Below are 25,418 nucleotides of genomic sequence, written 5' to 3' on the forward strand. Positions count from 1 at the left end.
GGCAGGAAGCTGGGGTTTGTACGGGAGCCTTCAGCACCGGAGCTGGAGAGCAGGGCGGGGATGCGGCAGACGCCAGGCTCAACTGTGGAGGCTGCGGGGATGGGTTGTCCCAGGGCTGAGAGTGTAAAAGGCCTAAGGGGTTCATAGAATCATCGAATGCTTAAGGTTGGAAGGGACCTCTAGAGGTCATCTAGTCCAACACCCCTGCACACGCAGGGTCACCTAGAGCACGTGGCACAGGACTGCATCCAAGTGGGTTTTGAAGATCTCCAGAGAAGGAGACTCCACAACCGCTCTGGGCAGCCTGTTCCAGTGCTCTGTCACCCTCACTGTTAAGAAATTTTTCCTTAAGTTCATGTGGAACTTTTTGTGCTTCAGTTTGTGGCTGTTTCCTCTAGTTCTGTCAGTGGCCACCAGTGAAAAGAGGCCAGCACCATCCTCCTCACTGCCTCCCTTGAGGTACTTATAGACACTGATCAGATCCCCTCTCAGCCTTCTCTTCTCCAGGCTGAACAGGCCCAGCTCCCTCAGTCTCTCCTCATAGGGCAGATGTTCCAGGCCCCTGATCATCCTTGTGGCCCTGTGCTGGACTCTCTCCAGCAGCTCCACATCCCTCTTGTACTGTGGAGCCCAGAACTGGACACAATACTCCAGATGCGGCCTCACCAGGGCTGAGTAGAGGGGCAGGATCTCCTCTCTCGACCTGCTGGAGACGCTCTTCTTAATGCACCCCAGGATCCCATTGGCCTTCTTGGCCACGAGGGCACACTACTGCCTCATGGTCAACTTGTCGTCCACCATGACGCCCAGGTCTTTCTCTGCAGAGCTGCTCTCCAGAAGGTCAGTCCCCAGCCTGTACTGGTATCTAGGGTTATTCCTCCCCAGGTGCAGGACCTTGCACTTGGCCTTGTTGAATTGCATGAGGTTTTTCACTGCCCAGTTCTCCAGTCTGTCCAGGTCCCTCTGGATGGCAGCGCAGCCCTCTGGGGTATCGGCTGCTCCTCCCAGTTTCGTGTCATCAGCAAACTTGCTGAGGGAGCACTCTGTGCCTTCATCCAGGTCATTGATGAATAAATTGAACAGGACTGGACCAAGGACTGACCCCTGGGGGACACCGCTACCCACAGGCCTCCAACTAGACTCTGCACTGCTGATCACCACCCTCTGAGCTCTGCCATCCAGCCAGTTCCTAATCCACCTCACTGTGCACTCATCTATCCCACACGGAGCTTGCCCAGGAGGATGTTGTGAGGGACGGTGTCAAAAGCCTTGGTGAAGTCGAGATAGACAACATCCACCGCTCTCCCCTCATCTACCCAGCTGGTCATTCCATGATAGAAGGCTATCAGGTTAGTCAAGCAAGATTTCCCCTTGGTGAATCCATGCTGACTACTCTTGAGCACCTTCTTGTCCTCCATGTGCCTGGAGACAACGGCCAGTATGAGCCGTTCCATCACTTTTCCGGGGACGGAGGTGAGGCTCACTGGCCTGTAGTTGCCTGGGTCCTCCTTCTTTCCTTTTTTGAAGACTGGCATGACATTGGCCTTCTTCCAGTCCTCTGGCACCTCCCCCGTTCTCCAGGATCTTCCAAAGATGATGGAGAGCGGCTTAGCTATGACATCCGCCAGCTCCCGCAGCACTCTGGGGCGCATCCCATCAGGGCCCATGGATTTGTGGGTATCGAGTTTCCTTAGGTGCTCTCTCACCCAATCTTCCTCTACCCAGGGCAAGTCTTCCTCTCCCCCGGCTTCTTCTCTTGTCCCTAGGGCCTGGGACTCTAAAAGGCTGCCCTTGGTAAACACCGAAGCAAAGAAGGCATTCAGCAACTCTGCTTTTTCTGTGTTCTTCGTAACCAGGGTGCCCATCCCGCTCACCAGCAGACCCACATTTTCCCTGATCTTCCTTTTACTGTTCATATATTTGAAGAAGTTTTTCTTGTTATTTTTAACATCCCTTGCCAGATTGCGTTCCAGATGTGCCTTAGCTTTCCTTGTCGCATCTCTGCATTCCGTGACTACGTTCCTGGATTTCTCCCAGGGGACCTGTCCTTTTTTCCACATTCTGTATACCGCTGCCTTCTACTTGAGCATTGCCACAAGCTCCTTGCTCATCCACGCAGGTCTCCTGCCCCCTCTGCCTGAGTTCTTACACACAGGGATGCACTGTTGCAGGGTGTGGAGGAAGTGCTGCTTGAAAACTAACCAGCTCTCTTGGGCACCGCTACCTTCTTAGAGCTCTAGCCCATGGGATTCTTCCGAGGAGGTCCCTGAAGAGGCTAAAGTTGGCCCTCCTGAAGTCCATGTTTACAAGGCTACTTACAGCCCTGCCTCCTCCTCGTTGGATCCTGAACTCCACCAACTCGTGGTCACTGCAGCCGAGGCTACTCCCCACCTTAACATCTCCTACAAGTCCCTCCCTATTTGATAGCATGAGGTCCAGCAGCCCACCTCTCCTCGTCGGCTCCTCCACAACCTGCGTCAAAAAGTTATCGTCGATGCTCTGCAGGAACCTCCAGGACTGTTTGTGCCTGGCTGCGTTGTCCTCCCAGTTGATGTCGGGGTAGTTGAAGTCCCCCATGAGAACCAGGGCCTGAGATCGTGAGGCTACTTCCAGCTGTCTGCAGAAGGCCTCATCAACTTCCTTGTCCTGATCAGGGTTGGGGCTCACCAAGTGGAAGGGGAGGATGAACTCCTTCACGTGTCCAAGCACTCGGGTATTTGGGGCTTTCTGGTTGCTCCGTGGTAAGAAAAAAGACACTTCTCAGTATTTTTTGTGTTTTTTTAAAATTTTTATTATTATATTTTTGTTGGGTTTTTTTCCCTCCTTATTAGAACTTGAGTAGCAAGTGCAGAATAGCTCATTTGGTCACCCTGGGGTGATAGCCTGAGTGCACAGCTCACTCACTCCTCCATCACCACCCCAGGAATGATTCAATAAGGAAAGGAAGAGCTCTGCAGCCTCCCCCAGAAAATGGGAAAGCAGGATTTGGCTGCAGGTCGATCTCAGATTCGCAGATATGGTTGGGCAACTGCCTTATAGAAATGGGTGTAGGGAGGAATTAGTCATCCCTTTTTGGTTAATAAGTGGCTCGGTTATTTTACAAGTCTTTTTCCTGCATGTGCAAATACTTTTTTTCCTTTTATAGTGAAACCTATATAACTTCTTTCTTGTATCTTCTGTGCATGCAATTGTCATGAAAATTATCATTGAGCTTTGGCCTCACCTTCTTTAGTAGCTGCTTTACCTACCTTTGTTTCAAAGAAGCAGCTCCCATGTGTCATCCAGGCATGAGCCCAGTGCTTGGTGTGGTGGCTTTATATGTGTCTGATTCTGCAGAGTGCAGCTGCAGGTTGGGGCATTGGGAGCAGCAACATCTTTGTCTCAGGCAGCAGGAATAAACTGAGATGAAAAAGATGCAGGATTATTTATTTTTTTGGTGGATTTAACAGGTTGCGCAACCCACATTGGGTACACACTGTTGAGCATAAACTTGTCTTCTTCTCCACTTTTCCCCTACATAATATCTACTGATTTTTAACAACAAGGAGAAGTCACTATTGAGCAGAATGCTCAAGTTTCTGTATTCATCAATAAGGGGGTTGCTCCACAGTTTGGCTGAAGAGCAGGACAAAGGGAGGGGAGACTGAGTGGAACCATGAGCCCAGTGGGACAAAAAGAGCCATCTGCAAGGAGGTGGGGGCCTTTACAAAAGAGGGAAATAGGGGAATTCCCCCACATTCTTTAGCAAGGGGGACAAAGGAGTTGGTGACCTCAGGTGAGAACAGATGGCAGGAGGCAGGAGTTCGGTGTAGGCGGGCCGGGAAGGCTGTAACTTCTGAGTACCTTGGCCAATGGGGAAAAGGAGAGGGCATCCCTCGGTCGGGAAATTAGGATAAAAGGGGGGCTGCGTCCCCCAGCAATTGGAGAGACCCCCCAGGGATATGCCCAGTGGACTCTCCCTTTATTCGAATAAAGTTTTAGGACTCCTCTGTCTCCTTTTGGACATTCAGTTCTTGACAGCGAGATTTTCCGCACAATTGGGGGCTCGTCCGGGATCCTTCCACCTTCTGGGAACGGCAGACGGCGATTGGAGTCGATGGCGCGCCTCACCATAGCTTTTGGTGATCGACTCCCTTCGACGGCAGCCTGCACCGGACGACTGATTGGGTTCCCGAGACTGTCCGGAGACAGACAAGAAGCGGATCAGGGGGATCCGCAGGTAGGACCAGGAGGGGGTCCTCAAGGGGTGTGATGGAAGGGACTAGGTGTGACGGAAGGGACTAGGTCTGACGGAAAGGACCTTCGGGTAGCGCTAAGTCCGACGGAAAGGACTAGGTCCGACGGAAAGGACCTCCAGGTAGCGCTAAGTCCGACGGAAAAGACTAGGTCTGACGGAAAGGTCAAGGTCTGACAGAAAGGACCTCCGGGTAGCGCTATAGTCTGACGGAAAATACTAGGTCTGACGGAAAGGACCTCCGGGTAGCGCTAAGTCTGACAGAAAGGACTAGGTCTGACGGAAAGGACCTCCAGGTAGCGCTAAGTCCGACGGAAAGGACCAGGTTTGACAGAAAGGACCATTGAAATCTCACTGGTGAGTACTATGGGACAGTGGGGAACAAAAGGGGTGACGACCCCGATATGGACATCCAGGGAGGGCAGCAAAGGGAAGCCAAAAGAGGGTGCTGGGAAAAGGAATGATGACCTCGACTTATCCCCATATAGTCCCTTGGGGAGACTTTTGAGAGTTTGGGATAACTTGTGCATTCCCCCAGAAATAACCAAGGAATAAAATATTGTTGTTTTGTTTGGCCAGAATATAAGTTACCAAGGGGATTTAGGTGGCCCTCTGTAGGGTCGGACGACGATCCTGGTCTTTGTCAGGTTTTGTGCCAGTATCTCAGTGATACTGAGAAGGGTCTCATCGAGAAAGAATGTGTGTCAATACGGTTAAGGGCAACATCTAGAGGAATCTATGTAACAAAAGAAAGAGAAGAAAAAGGGAAGCAGGAACCACAGCTCCTGTCCCCTCTCTACCTCCTGCTTAAAAGGACGAATGGGACATTTTGTCCCTTTCGCCCAAACTGTGATTGCAATCTGCTGAGGGGTTGGAGTTGATGGCTGGATATAAAGCTAGGCTGAAGTGAACTCAGAAGTGTGGGCAGTTCCAGGAAAATGATAAAACAGCAATTGACATGGACAGTCCTCTTGCAAGGATACACCAAGGCACCGGTCCTATTTGGACAAGCCTTGCAGAAAATACTGAAGGAATTTATCCCACCCCCAGGAGCCAGGTTATTGCAGTATGACTTGCCCCTATCAGGTGAACAAGAGAGGGTGGTGAAGGAAACTGCTGTGAAGTTACTCAATTTCTTGGCCCAAAAAGGGTTTAGGTGTCGGGAAAATATATATATATATATATGTATATTATATATATATTTGGGGCATATTTTGGCTGGGGGTTTAACCCAAAACAGCCCCAATGTTGTGGTATGGACATGAGAAGGAGAACAGAGCTTTAGAAAATTAAAAGATAAATTGACCAAGGCTCCGGCCTTAGCTCTTCTGGACACAGGGAAAGAATTTGAATTATATGTGGATGTCAAACAGAGCCATGGCAAGGGAATTTTAGTGCAAAAGCATGGAGGCATGCAAATACCAATAGCTTATTTTTCTAAAATGTTAGACCCAGTGGCTAAGGGGTGGCCTTATTGTCTGCAGAATTGCGCAGGTACGGTCCTAATGGTAACTGAGGCCCGAAAGCTGACCACGGGGGATCCCATGTTGTCAAGGTCCCATACCTGGTCGGGGCGTTGCTACCTGAAGGGGCTTCTGAATGGATGACGAGATTTAAAATTAAGAAGCGAGGGAGGGTTTAGCCCAGCTTCTTGCCTGACTGGCTCCAAGGGAGAAGCACGGAGGGTGGCGGATCTCCAGACTCGACCTAGGGAAGATTTGAGAGATATCCCTTGGCCAGATGGGGACAATGTGTTTATTGATGGATCTTCAAGAGTAATAGAAGGGAAACGGGCTACAGGATATGTTATCATTAAGGGGAGGGAGCTGCTGGAGGGAGGAAAGCTGCCGTCTACCTGGTCAGCCCAAACCGCAGAACTGTATTCTCTAATAAGAGCCTGTGAATTACATCAAGGCAAGCTAGTGAATATCTTTACAGATTTTAAATATTCATATGGGGTGGCACATATGTTTGGAAAACTGTGGGAAGAAAGAGGTTTATTAACTTGCTGAGGAAAGGCATTGGTGCATAAGGAGCTCAAAAAGCAGCACTCCTACCAGAAGTATCTAAGATCCTCCCTCTCCCACCGGTAGTCCAGCCATTACCAGAAAAGATGTCTTTTCCACCAGAAGAATTAAGTATCTTCTGTTAATAGTATGTCAGTTGACAGGATGGCCCGAGGCATTTCCAACTGCCTCAGCAACAACTGGATCTGTAATTAAGGTGTTCTTAGAACAAATAATTCCAAGATATGGGTTGGTAGAGGCAATAGATTCAGACAGAGGTACTCTTTTACAAGAAAGGTCCTTCAAGGTGTCATGACTGCCCTAGGGATTCGATGGGACTTGCATTATCTGGAGTATTGTGTCCAGTTCTGGGCTCCACAGTACAAGAGGGATGTGGAGCTGCTGGAGAGAGTCCAGCGCAGGGCTACAAGGATGATCAGGGGCCTGGAACATCTGCCCTATGAGGAGAGGCTGAGGGAGCTGGGCCTGTTCAGCCTGGAGAAGAGAAGGCTGAGAGGGGATCTAATCAGTGTATATAAATACCTCAAGGGAGGGAGTGCAGAGGACGGGGATGGTCTCTTTTCAGTGGTGGCCACTGATAGGACTAGAGGAAATGGCCGGAAACTGAAACATCAAAAATTCCATAGGAACTTAAGGAAAAATTTCTTAACAGTGAGGGTGACAGAGCACTGGAACAGGCTGCCCAGAGAGGTTGTGGAGTCTCCTTCTCTGGAGATCTTCAAAACCCGCTTGGACGCAGTCCTGCGCCACGTGCTTTAGGTGTCCCTGCGTATGCAGGGGGGTTGGACTAGATGATCTCTAGAGGTCCCTTCCAACCCTAAGCATTCTATGATTCTATGATTCTATGATTCTACCCCTTGGCATCCCCAGAGTTCTGGTAGAGTGGAAAGGATGAATGGGAACATTAAAAAGCATCTTTTAAAATTGGTGTTAGAAACTAAGATGCCGTGGACACGACTTCTCCGATTAGCTTTAGCAAGAATAAGAGCAAAACAAAGGGGAGACATTCAGCTGTCCCCCTTTGAAATAATGTTTGGGATTCCCTATCCTGCTAACACCCAACCTGGCAAGGAGGTGGAGATAAGTGATATATATATTTAAAGCAATATGTGGCCAGAATACTTTTTCTTGTGAAGTCTCTCCGACAGGAAGCCCAGCTCGCACAGACCCTCCCCTTGGATTTTGCAGTCCATGATATCCAACCAGGGGATTGGGTCTTGGTCAAAGAATGGAAAGAAGCGCCACTGCTAGCAAAGTGGCGTGGACCTTATCAGGTATTACTAACCACAGAAACATCAATCAAGACAGCTGAGCATGGATGGACTCATCATGCCAGAGTTAAGTTTTCCAAGACTCCAGAAGTCTGGACTTCTCAGTTGATCTGTACCGCTGGCTGGGAGTGGGTCTGGAAAATAAACTCTGGGTTGCTGGGTCTGTGGGAGTCCAGGAGGATATGAAGACTACTCATGGGTACTAGACATACTGAACGCAGGTTGTTAGTTAATAACCTAGTTTGTAAAAACAAATATTGTCCAAAGGAGGAAAAAAAAAAGAAAAAGAAAAAAAAAAGAAAAAGAAAAAGAGGAGGGATTGAGCAGAATGCTCAAGTTTCTGTATTCATCAATAAGGGGGTTTCCCCACAGTTTGGCTGAAGAGGCAGGACAAAGGGAGGGGAGACTGAGCGGAGCCATGAGGGAGTGGGACAAAAAGAGCCATCTGCAACGAGATGGGGGCCTTTACAAAGGAGGGAAATAGGGGAATTCCCCCACATTCTTCAGCAAGGGGGACAAAGGAGTTGGTGACCTCAGGTGAGAACAGATGGCAGGAGGCAGGAGTTCGGTGTAGGCGGGCCAGGAAGGCTGTAACTTCTGAGTACCTTGGCCAATGGGGAAAAGGAGAGGGCATCCCTCGGTCGGGAAATTAGGATAAAAGGGGGGCTGCGTCCCCCAGCAATTGGAGAGACCCCACAGGGATATGCCCGGTGGACTCTCCCTTTATTCGAATAAAGTTTTAGGACTCCTCTGTCTCCTTTTGGACATTCAGTTCTTGACAGCGAGATTTTCCGCACGCTATGGAGACAGACAAGCAAGGCCATGTGAGATGTCTCGCTAGAAGCTCCTGTAGTGTTGCTGTGGTGTCGGGGAAGTGCTCTGAGCTCTGCACTGCACACACTCCCTTGTTTCACCACAGTCACAGGTGTTGCCCTCTAGAAGATTTCTTACTTGCTTTTCTGTGTTTCATTTGGTCTTCCCCATACAGATGTGTTTTTATATCCTGCTTTGGGATGAACTAACAGCTTTTTTTGTTTTCCCCTCTGATTGGAAGATTGATGGGGAAGCAACCATCTCTTTTCATCCTGATGTTGCTCCATAGACTGCATCATTCTCATAATCATTGATCAAGGCAACCATGCAGCTCAGGAGCAAGGTGACCTTTTAGTGCCAAATCTGCGCTCCCCTGATCCTCTTCGGGTTGGACAGGGAGCCAGTCTCCTGTTATAAACTTATGAGACTGCCAGGGAGATCAACCGGGGCCATTAGGAAGCTCCACATGGATAAAGGAGGGAAGGATGTGGGCAGGCTGAGCTGATGTCCAGCAAGCCCAGCTGGGCCACTTGCGTCCTTTGTGTTCGTCTTGCATTTGACCTGTTTGTTGCTGGCTTTCTTCAATTTGATTTTTGTATGCAGAAAAGGGCCTTCAAGCCTCTCAGAGGAGGCAGGGGGGAGGCAGGACACTGGGGAATCCGTATCTATCTCAGGTCATGACAGTTATTGCAGAGGTTGATGTTATTTCTACAGTACCTACTTTATGGTGGCTTTGCAGTGTTGAAATTTCAGCCACTCTGCGTTAAGTAATCTCCCCACTTGTTACTAAAGAGTCAGTCTGTCTCTCTTCCTCTCCCCACCCTGAGTTTCAATTTCCTCTTAATTCTCTCTCTAGACAGCTGTTGAGGCCGTTTCCTCTCTTGTGGCAATGCAGTTTTGCTGATGAAGCCTGTTGTCTCTGTCCCTCTTACAGAAGGATTTCACCATGCGGGAGGAGTTGCAGCAGCGGGACGTGGAGCGCTGGCTGGGCTTCATCACCTTCCTCTGCGAAGTCTTCGGCACCATGAGGAGCAGCACCAGAGAGCCCTTTCGGGTCCTTGTCTGTCCCATTTATACCTGCCTCAGGGAGGTAATGTCTTCAAAGGTTTTCCTTATCTACCCGTTGTCCAAGCTGTTGAGTTACAGTAATGGTTTCTTGATACTTGCTTTATGAATATGAATGCTTCTCACCCTAAGAGTATCTGTGTCTGCATGGACAGCTGGCTCGTCCTGCCTCTTGTGATTCTGCTGGCTAAAAACGTTTGTTCCAAGACCCCTTTGTTCCAGGTTGGGTTTGCAAATTCCAACATGGGAAAAAATTCCCCAGCAAGGGAGCATTATGGTTCTTATGAGAACATGAAGCCAAACCACTAAGCTGTCCAAGGCAGCCGAATGTCCAGAAGCATTTCCTAGTGGAAAGATGTGTCCAGGAAGAAAAGGAGGGATAGCTTTTGTTAGGCACGAACGTGGTGCCATTTGTCATTGAAGAGGATTCCTGCCCAGAGGAATGTACATTCTGAACAGACAAAACAGACTGAGGGGAGGAGAGAAATAAAGAAATGAAATGGCTTGGAGAACAGAGCAGGGGAAAGGTCCCAGATGGCATTTCTCCCAGCCTAGTGTAGTAGAGACCCAACCCTGGCAATGGGGTGGGAGCATTTCAGTAACTTGAACTCCTGATGATGGTGAGCATGGTCCAAGCTGGTGGTAGAAAACTAGATGGAGACAAATATAAAATGAAACTCAAGTGTTATTGTCCAAAAGAACAAGAGAGAGATCTTCACTATCCAGTCTTAGAGGTGTTTTTGTCTTTTGCTGCTGACTGAAGAAGACTTTCTAAGAAAATCTGTCTTGTCACCCAAGAATGGAGCTGTGAATCTCAAATTGTCAATAGTGCTTCTGTCGGACCATAAATAGCTTGCTGCAAAATAAGTTCTGCTCTAGACTTTGGGCAAAGAAAAGAGGGGGAGAAGGGAAAGAACTACCAGTAATGACTTTTTGCGCACATGGAAAGTTTTATCTAAACGCAAACACATTATAAACATTTTGTCTTCACAGTGCTCACTGTGAGTAGAGTTCACAGACAGTGACTGTAACAGTGAAAAAGTCTCTGGGAATCTTGTTTAGGCACAAATATCCAAGAGAGGAAAGAGAGGCTAAGAATAGCGAAACTTCCCCAAAATCCCTACCCACAGCAGTGTGTGTCACCTCCCTGGGGAGATCTTGGCTCCTAATAAAGTCCCCATTCCCCTTGACTTCCCATCCAAGTCATAACAAAATCCAGGCCTGGTTCTCCCACAGTTTTTCTCTGCCCACTCCTGTCTGCCCTCCGTGACATTCTGTTCCCTCCCTGCCATCCTGCCATCATGCTAGGACGTGGGGACTGGATAGCAATCTGAAGACATGTAGAAGGACATGTGGACAGCAGTGGATTAATTTTTTGTGTTGGTGATGTTTTTTTGCTATAAGTAACTTTAGAAAGAAGTAACTAACATCAAAAGTTGTGCATGAAATTGCTTCTTAAAAGAACATCTCTGCTCCTCAGCAGGACAGCTCTGTCCAAATGCTTTTTTTTCTTAGAGAATAAGATTATGCCTTAACTGATGTTGGTGAGTCCTTCTAGCTGTCCTGTCCTGAGATGTTTGATCCATGACTGTCCTGCTTTGCAGGATTGTGACCTTGACTCACACTGTTCCTGTTCAGTGGCTCTGGGTTGGGTTCTAGCACTGGTGCTGTTTTTCACTACAGTCAGCTAATCCTGTCTCCCAGGGCCCGATCTGTGCGAATGAGACCAGCTATTTGTCCTCAGTGATAGGTGGCAAATGCTAAAATGGTTGCAAGAACTGAGCCAGCAAGATAGCAATAATCTGGATTTATTTTGAAAAACTAAACGGTGCAAGATGTAGTGGGTTCTTTACATACAAAATAAATTCGCACACCACATCGAGAACTCCTGGCAGCTTGGGATAGTCTAGGAGATGGCCTTGAGCTCTTTCCACTGTGTCCAAGAAGACAGGGATTATTTTTGTAGTCCAGCCCCAGCAGATGTTCCATGAGACACTGGAAACACTATAATCGCTCAGTGTTGAAAGGGTCCCACTTCAGCATCCTTCGCTCCTTGTCTCCTAGTCTAGTCTCTCTCCTGGCCCCTCCAGCCTGACAGGAGCTCGTTCAGCTCCGTGCATCAGTAGGGATGGGGAACTTACTGGGTTGATGCTCTGCTCCTTCAGTGAGTTGCGCTGGTTCACCAGAAGACCAAAGCCAATGCAAGAGGAGTGGACAGCAAGGGGAAGGGAGAGGAGGTAGGGGAAGCAGCACTGTCCCTTTTGGCCATTAGATTATTCCTGTTCAGACAAGAAACGCTACTGTAACTTAAGTTAAGCCATCCCCATTGTTTGTCTCATTTTAGCTACATAAAGCTCATATTTGGGGCCTAGGCAGCTTGAGGTCCTCTTTAACATGCATTTGATGCATACTTGAGAAATGATGTGAAGAGGAACTGAGAAATGCAGCTAGGGTCGGGGAGGCAGATGAGAGCTCCCCAGGTCTCCCCGTCTTCATCTAGGGACGTTAAAGCCTGGCATAGCACTGTAGGAATTGTGCTTGAGATCTTCAGAGCTGCCTGGGGTATTTGGGCACGAATCGTGTATTTAAAACCTGTGATGAGTTCTGTGAAAGGCGTGAGCTGGGCTGGTATCTCCTCTGCCATCTGCTGGGGCAGGACTTTGTGTCCTGGTGGCCTGTCTGCCTTGGGAATGACCGGCAGCCATGGGAATTGTTCCGCTTGCCTCGGGACAGGTTTGCATAGCTTAGCAGCTCTCATCACAGGGCTTTTTTTTCCCCTCCTTCCTGCTATTCAGCATGTGTGTGCGCGCGTCTCTGCCTCCTTGGATGGCCCTCTGCAAATCCTCTCTGCCTCCTACAAAAGCGCACGCTTAGTGCTCTGCCTCCATCCACCCATCCTTTGGCAATAAATCATTATTAGGGGTGAGATAGCATCTCTGTCTCTGCCGGTCCTTTCAGCCTGTCTTGCTTTTTAGTGTCTCTGTCTCTGTTTTTTTTTTTTTTTTCCCTTTTCCTTTACAGCTTTGGCAGACTCAGCCAAAGGTCAGCAAGGGAGTGAGCAAGAGGAAGGGGAAAGTTGCATGATGACTGAGGCAGGAATGTCTCCTCCCTTCCCCCAGCAAGACTTCCTCCACCAGGCTCCTTTCCACTCCTGCACCTGGAAAGGTTTATTAACATCTCCTACCACTGCCGGGGCTGGGCTGGGCTCGAAGGGGCCATGGGGAGGAAGCCAAGATGCCAGTGAAGCCCTTGGTGCTGGGCGGCCCGGTGCACGGTAGGGAAGACTTGGAGGTCACCACCACGGTGGCTTTCCTTGCAGCAGGGGAAGCAGCTGTGCAAGGGAAGGCAATGAGTAAGTCCAGGGTTTTGCTGCATGTCAGCTTCGTCTGTCCTGCTTGGACTCAGCAGGGGAGCTGACCTTGGGAAAGGTGAAGCGAGGTGGGAACAGGCACCAGGAATGTGCCTGGGGTGCTGAGCAGCAAGGCGGGTGTAATTTATTGTTTGCAGAGTGGTCTGGATGGATTGGTTTTGTGGTTCAGTGGCCAGTCTGAAAAATCAAAACAGAAGTTCATTTCAGGCTACGCCAGAGTGGTAAATACTCAGATTTGTTGGTTAGTCGAGTGGAAATTCATCGTAGACAGGATGAGACGTATCCCTTGGGAACCAGGCAAGCCGCTGCACTCTGGTGTCAGGCATGGGACTGGGTTTCTCCTCATAGCAAAGGAAACTTGGGTCAGAATTGTAGCTTCACTCAGGTACTTGGGCAGCATTTCAGAAGCCAAGGGAACAGCCATGTCTCTTTGCAGAAAAGTGGCCCCTACCTGGCATGGGAAGGGGCCTGAGCGCAGAGTCACCCACTGCAGGAACCAGAGGGCAAGGCTCAAAGTACTGAATTTTCAGAACCCTTCTGAGGTCTTGGGGTGAGCAGCATATAGACAGGATGGGAGATGTATTCACAAAAAGGTAAAGAGGGTCAAAAGCAAGGTTTGGGGCAACTATGTAGTTTGCCAAGAAAAGGAGGGGCAGCCCTGCTTAAAAATGGCTTGCACAGCACAGTGGATTTATGTGACACTCTGGTTTGAAACACATTCGCTGCTTGGAGGACTATGTAGTTTAAGTTGGACAAGGAAAATGGGACACCCAAACCCAAACTTGTTATTAGCAGGAGCTGGGAGTTATGGCAAGGAGGGCACTGAAAGTGGAGAAGAGAGCCTCTTTGCAGATGAGAACCAGAGGACTATCGCAATCCTCAAATCTGGGGAGTTTGGGAAAAGCAGAAAAGTTAAATATAAATAATAAAAAAAGAACTTTCCTCCTATTCATCTCCCTAAGCTTCAGGGAATCCACAGCAACGTGGAAAAGGGCATTGTTCCTTGGGAAAGGCTTTCCCTTGGGGACATGTGGCCTTTCAGTCTGAGCACAGCGGGCCTGGCCCTTGGCTGCTCAGTTGCAGGAAGGTGCTCCAGTCTTGGCTTCCTGGCGTAGGACTGCAGTCCACACTGCTGGCAAGCTCATCCTGCACCGTGGTCCTTGCAGAACTTATTATCTGGCTCAATGAAAAGGCTTTTAGCATTTTTAGGAAATTGCCCTGACTCCCTTGCTTGATGGCCTAAGCAAGAGGGATGTCCCATTGTGTTCTCCTAGCCCTAGTCATGTACGCTCGATTGTGGCCTCACTTTAATTCACAAAGCCACACCAAATTTGTCCCTCTAAATCTCCTTCTGTCCTCTCCAGAATGCAATGGAGTTAACTTGCTGACATCCCTGCCACTCTGAAGGCACCGTGCTGTAACCAAGCGCTGAGGGCCACGTTCAGCTGTGCTGTAAAACCCTGCTGACTTTTCAGCATCAGTGCCCATCCTTGGCCTGCGTACTTCAGTTTGTGTGTCCTTAAAAAAAAACAGCTGAAAACGAGGGTCTTCAGTTGTTTGTGCACACCCATATTTCTTCCATATTTCTTATTTCTTTGTGGCCCTTCAGCAGAGTCAGCAAGTAGAGGAATAGAAAATAGGTTAAGATTGAGGCCCAGCAAATGTCAGATGAACCAGCAGTGGAGCAGGGCACTCCAGTGCCCTGTGCCTATAGCAGTTATCCCACCGCTGCTACAGAAATAGAAACAATAAATAGTATTGTTTGCCATCTATTAGTCACTGACTATTGCTGTTCCTGGCCTTCCTAGCTCTTCCCTAAGCTTGGTTTGTGCTGTCTACAACTGCATGAGTTGTGCTTGTATAAATGGTGTTGGTGTAGGGCAGCCCGGCTTGCTGCCTGTCCTGCTTCTTTCCCCCAGCGCTAGCAAATAGCCTCCATGGAAGAGGAGCATTAGTTCTGGAGGCACTTGGCACAGATCTTGGTGATGATCAGCAGTGTCTCAGGTCTGCTGGGAAAGGAGAATTGTCACCAGCTTAGATCTACTGCTGTGCCCTGCTAAAATAGGGACAAATCTGTGGTTTTAACAGGTTTGGCTCCTCTTGTGTCTCAATCTCATCCTCAACGGATGTTGTTTGAATGCCAATCCAGGAGGTGTCTATGGGCCTGAGTTGGTACCTTCCTTGACAGGAGGAACCAGTCTGAGCCAAGGTGGCCGGTGTCAAGTGCTGCTTTGGACATATTTGTATATTTTTATGACATCATCCAGCAGTCAGAGCTGACTTTGCATCCAGGGAACCTGAGCAGTTACCTGTGGTAGTAGAGGGAGGAGGTGGAAAAAATGGCTTACAGATGCTAAAGCTTAAGAGATGCCAGGCAGGGATGTCACCACAGTCTGACAAGATGCTTTGCCAGTTGGGGCCCCACAAGGGCCTAGGGCACAGTCTCACTGTGGGCTCTCTAGCTCCCTCTTCCCCCTGTCCTAACCCTATCTTGTCTCTTATTCCTGCCTCTACTTCACCCTGCGATCCTTCCAATGCTGCCTGTGGGTAGGCAGGACTTTGCTTGTGCTCTGGGGAGAGGTGGGGAGCTGGACATCTCTGAACCCCCAAACCTGGCCCATCCCATAACTGTCTTTGCCATGAGGGGTCAGCTCGTATCTCTGGCAGGGATTCCCAGCTCCCTCCAAGCCTCATGCCTTCCTAGAGACTCCCATAGTTCACTTGGGAAGCTGCTCCAGAAGGAGGTACTGGGGAACCTGCTCTTCTGACACTCCCAGAAGTCCCTTTGCCCTGTTCTTGGGGCAACAAAGTTCACTTTTGCCTCCCCTGCAGAGTCCTTCACCTTTCCGTTATCCTCCAAGCACTGAGTGAAGAAGAGGGAGAGCTTTATTATGTCTTCTCCCAGTAGAAGAATGAGCATAAGACATAAGATCAGAGGATGATTCAACTTGAAAGGTGGTCTCTAGTTCAACCTCTTGCTCTAATCAGGGCATGCTATGGGGTCAGTCCCTAGGTTGCTCAGAACTTGATCTGGTTGGGTCTTGAAAACATCTAAGGAAGAAAATGATGCACCTTCTCTGGGCAATCTGCTTCGCCTCACGATGAAAAGGGTTTTCCTCATACCCAGGCTGAATGTTGCTTCCATTGCCTCTGTCCTTCCATACTGCCCCCCTGAGAACTGCCAGGCTCCACCTTCATAACCTCCTCAGAGGTGTGGAAAGGCTCCTTATTAGTTCACCCTGAAACCTGCTCTTCTCCATGTGAAACAAGCCCCATTCCCTCAGCCCCTTTTCAAAGAGCCAGTGCTCCATCCCCCCAGCCATTTCTATGGCTCTCTGCTGAATTCACTCCAGTTAATCGATCTACTCTTATATTAGAGGGCCCACAACTGGACATCATATCTAGATATGGTCAAACGAGTCCTGAGAATAAAGGGATGATCACTTCCCCAGCCCACTGGCTTTGCTGCTGTTTGGACAGTCCATGATGCTGCTGCCTTTGGTGCCAGGGCACATATCTAGGTCAAGCCCAGTTTGTGTCTCCTGGGTCTGCCTGGGCCTTTCCAGCAGAGCTACTCCCCAACCAGACAGTGTTCAACCTGGGCTGTTGCAAGGGGACCTTCCTTCTCATGTGCAGGACTTGCCTTTTGTCCATGTTGATTGTTTTTTTTTTTTTAAGATTCCTCTTGACTCATTTCTGTGGGTGGCAGCCCTGTCCTCGAGCATGTTGACTGGTTCCCTCTGGTTGGGTGTCATCTGCGAAGTTAGTGAGAGTGCACTCACCTCCATATCACGAATAAGGATGTTTAACAGGACAGGTCCCAGGATGGAGCCCTTGGATTCTCTTGTTACTGGTCCTGTTACTCAAATGGGAGTACAACCATCAAAATAGTCTTTTAAACCAACTCATTGTCCACCAGCTACCTGACTTGGATATAAGAATATTGTGGGAGATGGTGTTGAATGCCTCAGTAAGGTCAAGGTAAATGACACCCACTGCTCTTCTCTCATCCACAAGACCATAGAAGATGGTACATCCATTTTACCGTAGAAGGTGATCGGGTTGATTAGGCATGATTTACCCTAGGTAAATACTGTCTTGTTCCAGTCACCACCACCTATATATGCACAGAAAGGTATTCCAAGAGGACTCACTCCCTGATTGATTGTTCCAGGGCCTGAAGTGATACTGACAGGCCTGTAGTTCCCCAGGTCATACGCATGGCCTCTTCTGAAGATAATGTTTTCCATTCTCCAGTCATGGAGTATCTTCCCATGACTCCCCCTAGTCTCTGTGACTTTGCAGAGGTGACAGTGGCCTCTCTGTGTCATGGGCTATCTCTCTGTGCCCTCAGCTGCACCGAGCAAGACCCTCAGCACTTGGGCTCAAAGCACACACAAGGAAGTAGTTCTGCATAGAGAGTAAAATTAAACTGCAAAACTCCTTCCTTCAGGAGTCTGGGGATGCAGGGTGTTTGCTGGGACTCAAGAAACCATCCGGAGCAGTTGATGGAGGTGGAGGACTATCATTGCGGGGGGACTGTAGACATGGCAATGTCTCCTGCTCCGCTCAGCACCAGGACCAGCACATTGGGCTGGGTGGCCCTTTGCCCTGACCCCAGATAGCCGTTTTTCTGTTCTTGTTAATGACTCTGGCAACTAACAATGTGGGACAGGATGAATCAGCCCTGCAGAGGCAATGGGAGCAGCTCAGACAGGCTGGCGGAGGCCAGGAGAGCTGCTCCCCGGCAGGAGCGGCTCCTGCCTCCGCTCTGCTTCACAGAGCCGGTCCCCTTTCAGCATTTAAAAATCCTGGCATGGTCCCATCGCTTCCCCACCAATGGTACACGCTGCTAACTGAAAGCTTCAGGGTGGTGGCGCAGGGAGGATAAATACTCCCCGTTTAATTGCCTTTCCCCCATGTCTGAGTCTGCGGTGCAACGTGTAGACTGGTATCCGCTCCCCTCCCTTCTCCTAGTGCCTGTTATCTCCTGGGGCCATGCTGTGTAATTTAGAAAAATATTCTAGCACAGTAATTAACGTCTGAACTTCAAGAGGGCACTGCCTTTTCACTGTCTCCTTTAGAGGAAGAGGGAGGAAAAACCTTTCCAAGTGCAGTCAGAGGAGCTGGGAGGGCAGTGCTGTTTGGAAAAGAAAATTGTATCTTTTAGCGTGCAGGATTTTTTTTTTCTTTTTTTTCTTTTAATCGTTCTCCCTTTTTGCAAAGCATCAGCCTTTTAAGTCAGAAGAGGGTCTTTGATGGTGTGATGAGGTGCTAGGGTTTTAAGATGCTACTCCCAGTCAGGTCAGAGACAGGGTTTGCCTCTGTTTATGATATAAGTGAAGAGGCCACCAAGACTGGATTCTGACCTTGGGCTGCTCTTTGACCCAGGTAACAACGCTTGGCCCAACCTCACTGCCACTGCTGCGCTGGTGGCTGGAGACAGGACTCACCGGGGAGAAAATAAGCCCTGTATGAAAATTTGTGGGGGAGAAGGGAAGCAACACGTTTTTAATCCCCATGCCTCAAGAGGTAAACAGCGCCTTGGTCTCTGCCAGTCCTGCTGCAGTAGCGCGCTTGGCACAGGATGTGGGTGTGGGTGGGTTACACGGAGGGTGGATCAGAATGGAAGAGATCTTGAGGGAAGCACAGAGAAAGAGCAGATTGTGAGTTGAGGACACAAGAGAAGGAAGAAGAAGAGAGAAATATGAGGAGACCAGACAAGTGGGAAAATGCACTAGAGGAGTCCAGGAGAAGGGGAGGATGCAAGAGCTGGCAAAGCAGGGAGAAAAGTCTGAGACTTGGAGCAAGGTGCGTGTATCCACACAGTGACCTGGACCTTCAGGCATGGGACAGAAGATTGCATGAACGTATAAGGATCTAAAGAGAAGAGCCAAGGGCTCGTGTTGGTCTGCAGAATGAACAAGCAAGCAAGGCAGCTTCTGCCCACTCTGTCTGCCCAAACCTCTCTGTCCCCTCCGATCACTGCCCTGTCCTCATGCGGCCCGGAGCTGGGAGCAGCATGGCTGTTGCTCCTCCTCCACGTGAGAACCACCCGCCAGCTCCCAGCGGGGACATCTTCAAACATCAGCATCTGCTCTGACACTTCCCACTAAGCTGTGGAGATCCCTGCAGCCTCATCCTCGTCTCCTGCAAGAGCTGGTCAAAAGGAGTCTTTGAAAATGCAGGGAGAGGCAGCGTGCGGTCCCAGTCGGGCAGATGAAAAGACCGGAGGAGCCGGCGCTGCTCTCCCCACACACGCACGGTTATTACACGGCTGTCTTCTGCCAGAGCTGTTTCTTCACGTTGAACGCTGATAGTAATCTACGGAGACAGAGCTACTACCACAAGCCACACCTCTGAATATGGCTGGTAGCTACTGTGGTTAGATTCCCCCAGGAGGGCTTTCTTGGCTCACAGGAGGCCTATTCAGCACAGACAAAAACCTTCCCAGTTCAGAAACCTCCCTTCTCCGGTGCCTAGATGTCCTGGAGCTCTGGATTGCATTGGCAGGGATAGATCCCAGCAGCTCGGACATCTCTGAGGGCTCCACGTGGATCTGGGGGAACTGGGTGGAGAGCAGGAGCACCACCAGCACTCAGAGCTCATCCGTCTCCCACAGCATCTATCTCCCTCTCCTATTTTATGGTTTTGTTTTGTTTTGTTTTGTTTTGCAGCTGCTTTATTTAGGCTTGCCCTAGGCTTCAGATTTCGACAGCAGACCCATGCTAGCCCTGTGCAAAGGCTGCACCACGCACATGTAACCCACGGAGAAGTATTGACACAAACTCTCCCATGTTGCCTTTAATCAACGCAGTTTGGTTTGTTCGAAGGACAGGTTTAAGGTAAAAGGGCTCTTTTGTTAGGACAAGCTGTACATCCACCATGGGGAAGGGGATGCCAGCGTAGTTTTACCAGTACAGGTCCCTCCGCGACTTTTAAACCAAGCTCTCCAGGGCAAAGAGCCTGTGCCTTATAGCTGTGTAGAGCTGTGTAAATAATTTGCTAATGACAGTTCAATTCACTGCATGCTCCCCAGTTTTGGTTCAGGAACATGCGCTCAGGCACGCATATTCTTAGAAAGCTACAGGACTTGTTCAAGTCCAACCAGCGAGCTTTACAACCGCAGTGGCATATTTTAAATAGGAGAGGGCTCTGGTACCAGAAGAGAGTTTCCAAGGAAAAAAATGTGCTCCTGTTTATTTAGTTGCTGACTCAGAAGCCCTGAGTTTGTCCTCTTATGTCTAAGTTTGTGGCACAGTTACTCTGATGTGCAGCACCTCCAAGCATCATCGTGGTGGCAACAGGATTTGGGCCCCAGCAAGGACAGGGGTGCCCATCGTGCTGGGCAAGCGCGGTCGGCTCCCAGCGACCCGCTCAGACGGCAGGGGAAGTAATTAGGGCAGATAAGAAGCGGAGCTAGATACCATCTCACAGGATGGTCCCTCCTTCTCGCGTGGCTTTGTTTTTGCCCCTCGCGGGGCGTACCAGGCATTGTTAGCTCCCCAAGCCCTTTCCATGGTATATAAACACAACTATTTGAGTCTGCCACCATGCTCTCCTAGAAGAGCCAGGAAAGCGGAGAATGTCCGTCGGGCGAGGGTGGAGCCCTCTGCAATCAAGCGCGATGGTCCTGCCGCTTTTTCTTTCCCTTGGGGTGAGATCACATCCTCCGCTCCCAGGGTTATTTTGTCTTCAGGATGAGGTCTGCCGGCTGGGTGGCTCTGTCGCTCACACACAGGCTGGGTGGCTCGGCGCCTTCGCCGCGCGCTCCAGCCCCTCTTCCAGAGCCAAAGTGGCTCCCGTCCCACCCGATGCGGGTGATAACCTCCACCTCTGCCTGGGGGCTTAATGGGAACCACCAGGCTACTGGTGGATTGCACTGTCTGCCTTGATGAGTGACCAGATTTTCTTCATCATTGTCTCCATTAATTGCCTTTTAATGGTTTCCATTCTAGTAGGAATCTCTTTTGCTCTTCCAGATCTGGGGGGAGAGAGTCATGTTTTATGGTTTTCCTTGTCTGCAGTGGAAAGGAATAGAAGGAGTTTCCCATGACTGGGTACAGGATTTTTTTTTTCCTCTGGCCTTAATTCAATTTACTTCTAAATACCTTTCATTTGAGTTCCTCAGGAGCCTGAAAAGGAGGATAACCACCATTTTTGATTTACTCGGTGCAGTAAACAAACTCATCTCTTCTTACCATCCTCCCAGAGTGTCCTGGTTGAGTAATAGGAGAATAGAAGTCTCCTCCTCAGCTAAGAGTAGCATGTTGCTGCAAAAGGAATAGGTGCCACCAAATTAACTATTTCAAGTCATCTTGAATATGTTAAGGAAAATACCTCCTATGGACATGGCTGCACACATGCCGCTCACTGTAGCCTCTTCCTGATGGAGAGAGTTTGACTTGGGATAAGCAAGTGTCCTGAGACGAGGCCAGCACAGCTGAGGTGGGGGGAAAGGGACATCCCTATGCTGGCATTGCTGTGAGAATCACCTCTATATCAGTGCAAGGGCTCGTACACCCGTCTTACCTAAAGCCCTGCTGAATTTACATAGTGTGGATTTTGTTCTTACAAGGACAACGCTCTGCCAATTTTAGAAACAGCAATGCATTTGGTGGCAGGAGGAAGGGGCTCTAATGTTACTTCTTACCCCAAACATTCTCTGAGATGATGCAAAAAAAGTGGGTGGGATGGAGGCTTTTTGTGCATCTTCGGTGAGCTTGAATACTTTATTGCCAGGCACATCACTGGAAGGCGTGACTAGAAGACAATGCAGAAAGAACCATTTCTGGTGGTTCTGTGTGTCAGTACAGCTGGACTCCTAGTTGAGTTTTCAAAGCCCAGCAAAGTGATAGTGAACCTTGTCACTCAGTGAACGTACTTTAATTTTGAAATCTCAGCAATACAATAGCCATTTTAGATGAGATGTGTTTTTCAGTAGAGATGCTTTCTACAATAAAGGATTTAGCACAGCAATTACAATTAATCAAGACATGTACAATGCTGTTAATGATGCTAATGTGAGGGTCAAATCATTTGCCTGCTCAGGGACATCTAGTGCCATTTTAGTTGCCCACATGTTTTGATATTCCGTGTGCTCTCCATCTACTGCTCTGGAATAGCACATCTCTTACAGCTCCTGTGTCTTTCAGCCTCCTGCAGACCTCTTGGAGCTCCTATGGCATTTCACACTGCCGTAGCTGAAGTGCCTGTCCTTAGGGACCTGAATTGAGACCATTTGGGGACTTTCTGATGGTGTGAAGGAGGGATGGGAATTCACCTCATATTTTTTGTGAGGTCTACAACTGTCCTGCATATCTGGAGTACCTTTATGAAGTAGAGGCCTGTTATGTCCCCACTGTTGCAGCACAGTTAATCTCATCCCAGGGTGCATACCAAAACCAGAACCAGTGGACTGTGTCCTAGAAGCGCTTCTCTTTCTCTGTCAAATATAGAGTCTAGAAAACTCACAGGCAGACATCACAGATGGATATGGTTGTGTGAGTTGAGTCTCAGACCAAGTTGCTCAAAGGTTGAGATACCTTTTGTGCTTTTACCAATTTACCCCGCTCCTTCTGTGTTGAATTGTTGCATTAGTTCCCTGTGTAGAGCAGGGAAAGCAGTGCTGCTGGCACTGGCTACAGGTATGCTCCTGGCTCACCAGCATAGTCAGAAAGGTAGTTCCATATAGGCAATTAAATGCACAGTTTGAGCCCACACCCAAGTCAACTTCAGCTCACCATCTACATTGCAAAATCTCAAGGTTAAGTTGGGTAAGTTGCCACCTCACAGCTGTCTGGACAGGGTGCTCAGAGCATGGTGCACACCATGACACAGAAGATCTTGTCTGTGCAGCACAGGTCAGTCGTGCTGGTGACCTGAGACTGGTGCTTCTCAAGGTTGGTGTGGACATCGTGAGCTATGTGGCCACTGCCTGGTATGCTCTAGGACCTGTTACCCAGCTTCATGCCGACCTCACCAAAGGAGGCTTGCTAGGAGGCCACATGCTGCACGTCTTGGGCGAGCTCCATCTAGCCCTGGTGCAGGAAGTCACACTGGAGAAGATACCGCTTGGCAGGATGAGTATGAGCTTCTAAAGGTCCACTCTTCCCAAGCGCTTTTTTTTTTTTCTCTCAAGAAAAAAAAAATCTAACTCACCAAGCCACCTGACTTTCTTAGCTCCATGGTATGCTTTGGGTGGGAATTGGTATTGTTTAGAGAAGGTGATGCTGGGTGTAGTTTGTTGGTAGGTGCAGGATCAGCCCAGATGACACCATGGAGTCATGTTAACAGCACAACACATCCCTTAATATGACACATCAATTAGCATGACACATCACCTTAATAGTGCCTCAGTTCTGTGGGATGATGCCAACCACTGGCCTGGGACACATCAGTCTGGCTATGAGAAAATCCACCATGGCCCTTCCCAAGGGCTCCTCTGCTTAAGAACAGGACTGGAAAGCACAATCTCTCCTGCAGCTTGTGCAGTATGTTATATTCATTCTGTTAAAGCTCAGAAAGGCATAAGTGCATTGCTCCTTCTTCCTAGCCTAAATCTGTCTGCCTCTTTTTCCACCAGTGGCAGTAAGTCCCACCACGTGGGACTTAATACAAATGGGTTATGTTTGGATCTGTTTGATCTTCTGCAGTAATGGTCCACACTCCCCAAGGGGAGTAAGAGTACGGACTGTATTGACCTATGAGTTAGATTAAACATGCACCTGTGGGCAGTTACCACAGGACTGGAGGTTTCCACAGCTGGAGCTTCATGCCAGAGGTGGTCTGTGAGTCCATGCACGTTGTCACTTTGATAAAGAACCTGTGATTGAAGCGTGGGCATCCAGCAGGGAACTAGGAGAGCAGCAGTTTGGCCTTTGCTGCAGAGCTGTTCCAAAAGAAGTCCCAATCTTTTCATGGCCACCTGGAAGGGGTGGGCAGGATTGGGCTTATCTGGGTGAATATTTCTGGAGGTGGAAACCCTTCCTGTGCTCTTGTACTGGAGTCATCCCCAAAGTATCCGAAAATACTGCATGCTAGGAGCTACTTTGTGGCAAGTGTTGCTTATTTCATTTTGTAAGCGGTATCGTACACAGTAATTAGTACTGTGCCTTACAGGAATAATATCGTCACACTCATGAAGGGTAATGTATGCATTTGACTGCTCCCACTGCATCTCCCAGTGGGAATGGAGCTACAGAAGACAATTAAACCTGCAGCAATAAGTAAGGGGACTGCAAGTCAGGTTCTTCAGCACTGCTTTTGGTGCTGGCATCCCCGGGGATACCAAGCAAGCAGTTCAGTGTCCTTGCATCCCAGTTTAACTCTGTAGAAGCAGATAAGAAACCCAAATAAACATGGCTATGGGTACCCTGTCATCTTAGCTCTCCATTTTGCTCCCAAACCTGGTCCCCTTGCTGGATCATAATTCCCTTGGTTTGGATTCCTCTGGTCAGAAGATGCCCCATGAGCTTAACGTGCATTTGCTAAGTAGGTGGTTGGGTCCAATGTGGACATGAAGAGCATTGACAGTGATGCTGGAGGGACTTGAAGGTTGTGAGGGCATCTGCTCTCTCAGAGATGACTCGGGGTTTGGCTCTTGGCTGCCCCAGTGTTGGAGGAGGGCATTTTGTCTGGGGCTGCTAGGAAGATGTGGGCTGCTTCCTTCTGGAGCCCAGAGGATTAATAAATTCTGAGAAAAATGCATTGCAGCTCCTGGAGAATCTCTGCCATCACCCTCCCCAGGGCATTTCCAGGAACAAACCCCACAGTTTATTTTTGCATGCCCACGAAAGCATTTAGCACCCAGAGCCCAACGAGGGCACCGCCGAATTGTGCTGCCAGGTGCCTCATCTATCAGAGGGACAGGGAAATTTGGAAGAGGGAGCCCTCCCTTGCAGAGATCCTGATGTCTCCTGCCAGTCTACGAAGCTGTTAGTCCAGCACCAGAAACAAAAGCGAGAGCCCTTTTGCAACAAGGCTTGGGTATTATATGACCAGCTGGGCAGATTATGGCATGCAGCCTCTGCTCTTAGGAAATCAAGTAGATTCTTTGTCTGCTTTCCATCAGGAACTGCTCCTTTCATTCCACACTTGATACAGGGAATCGACTCCAGAGCAAAGGGAAGTGTTCACTCAGCCAGCCTGAGCCTCCAGGGGATGATTACAGGTTAAACCAAGAAGCGTGTGAGTCTCGACTCGCCTGGGCTGTCAGCCGCCTCGCGCTGCTTTTCAACTCCCGCATCCGCCTTCGCCCACTGATCCGAATCATATGGGAACCTGCTTGAGAAAGACGGCCTGATTTCCGTGGTGGAATTTCTGCAGATAAATGCAGCAGGGAGGAACAGTTATAAATAGTTAAATAAATAATAATTGTGATGTGGGAGTGCTAATTTAAGGGGTATAACATGCTTATTTAAAATATTTTAAGTAAATATAAATTAGCTTGCAAACGATGAGTGCAATTGGTTCGGGTTCAGATTTTGATCACATAAAGGCCAATGCTTCAACACTGCAATTTCCACATTAACTGGAGAGTGCTTGTTCTCACAAGCCACGAGATGTTTCTGCACTTGGTGACATGCGTTCAGCCCCAACTGGCTCCACTGCCCTCGTTGCTGTGAGTATGGGAGAAG

General features: G+C 49.1%; 1 protein-coding gene across 1 annotated transcript in view; it reads left to right on the forward strand.

Annotated features, from left to right (window-relative positions):
• The window catches only part of LOC104576706 (CBP80/20-dependent translation initiation factor), a gene marked incomplete at its 5' end in the record, with an annotated part of 46,304 nt that overhangs the window by 15,462 nt on the left and 5,424 nt on the right, over positions 1-25,418 (forward strand). The window contains one exon of the mRNA XM_010224103.2: positions 9,280-9,435. Coding sequence (XP_010222405.2) covers positions 9,280-9,435 — 156 coding nt within the window. The remainder of the gene's footprint in view (positions 1-9,279; positions 9,436-25,418) is intronic.

Source organism: Tinamus guttatus, unplaced genomic scaffold, assembly GCF_059628265.1.
Source record: "Tinamus guttatus ecotype Peru unplaced genomic scaffold, ASM5962826v1 Tinamus_guttatus_pri_ptg000837l, whole genome shotgun sequence".
In the NCBI taxonomy this organism is placed as follows: domain Eukaryota; kingdom Metazoa; phylum Chordata; class Aves; order Tinamiformes; family Tinamidae; genus Tinamus; species Tinamus guttatus.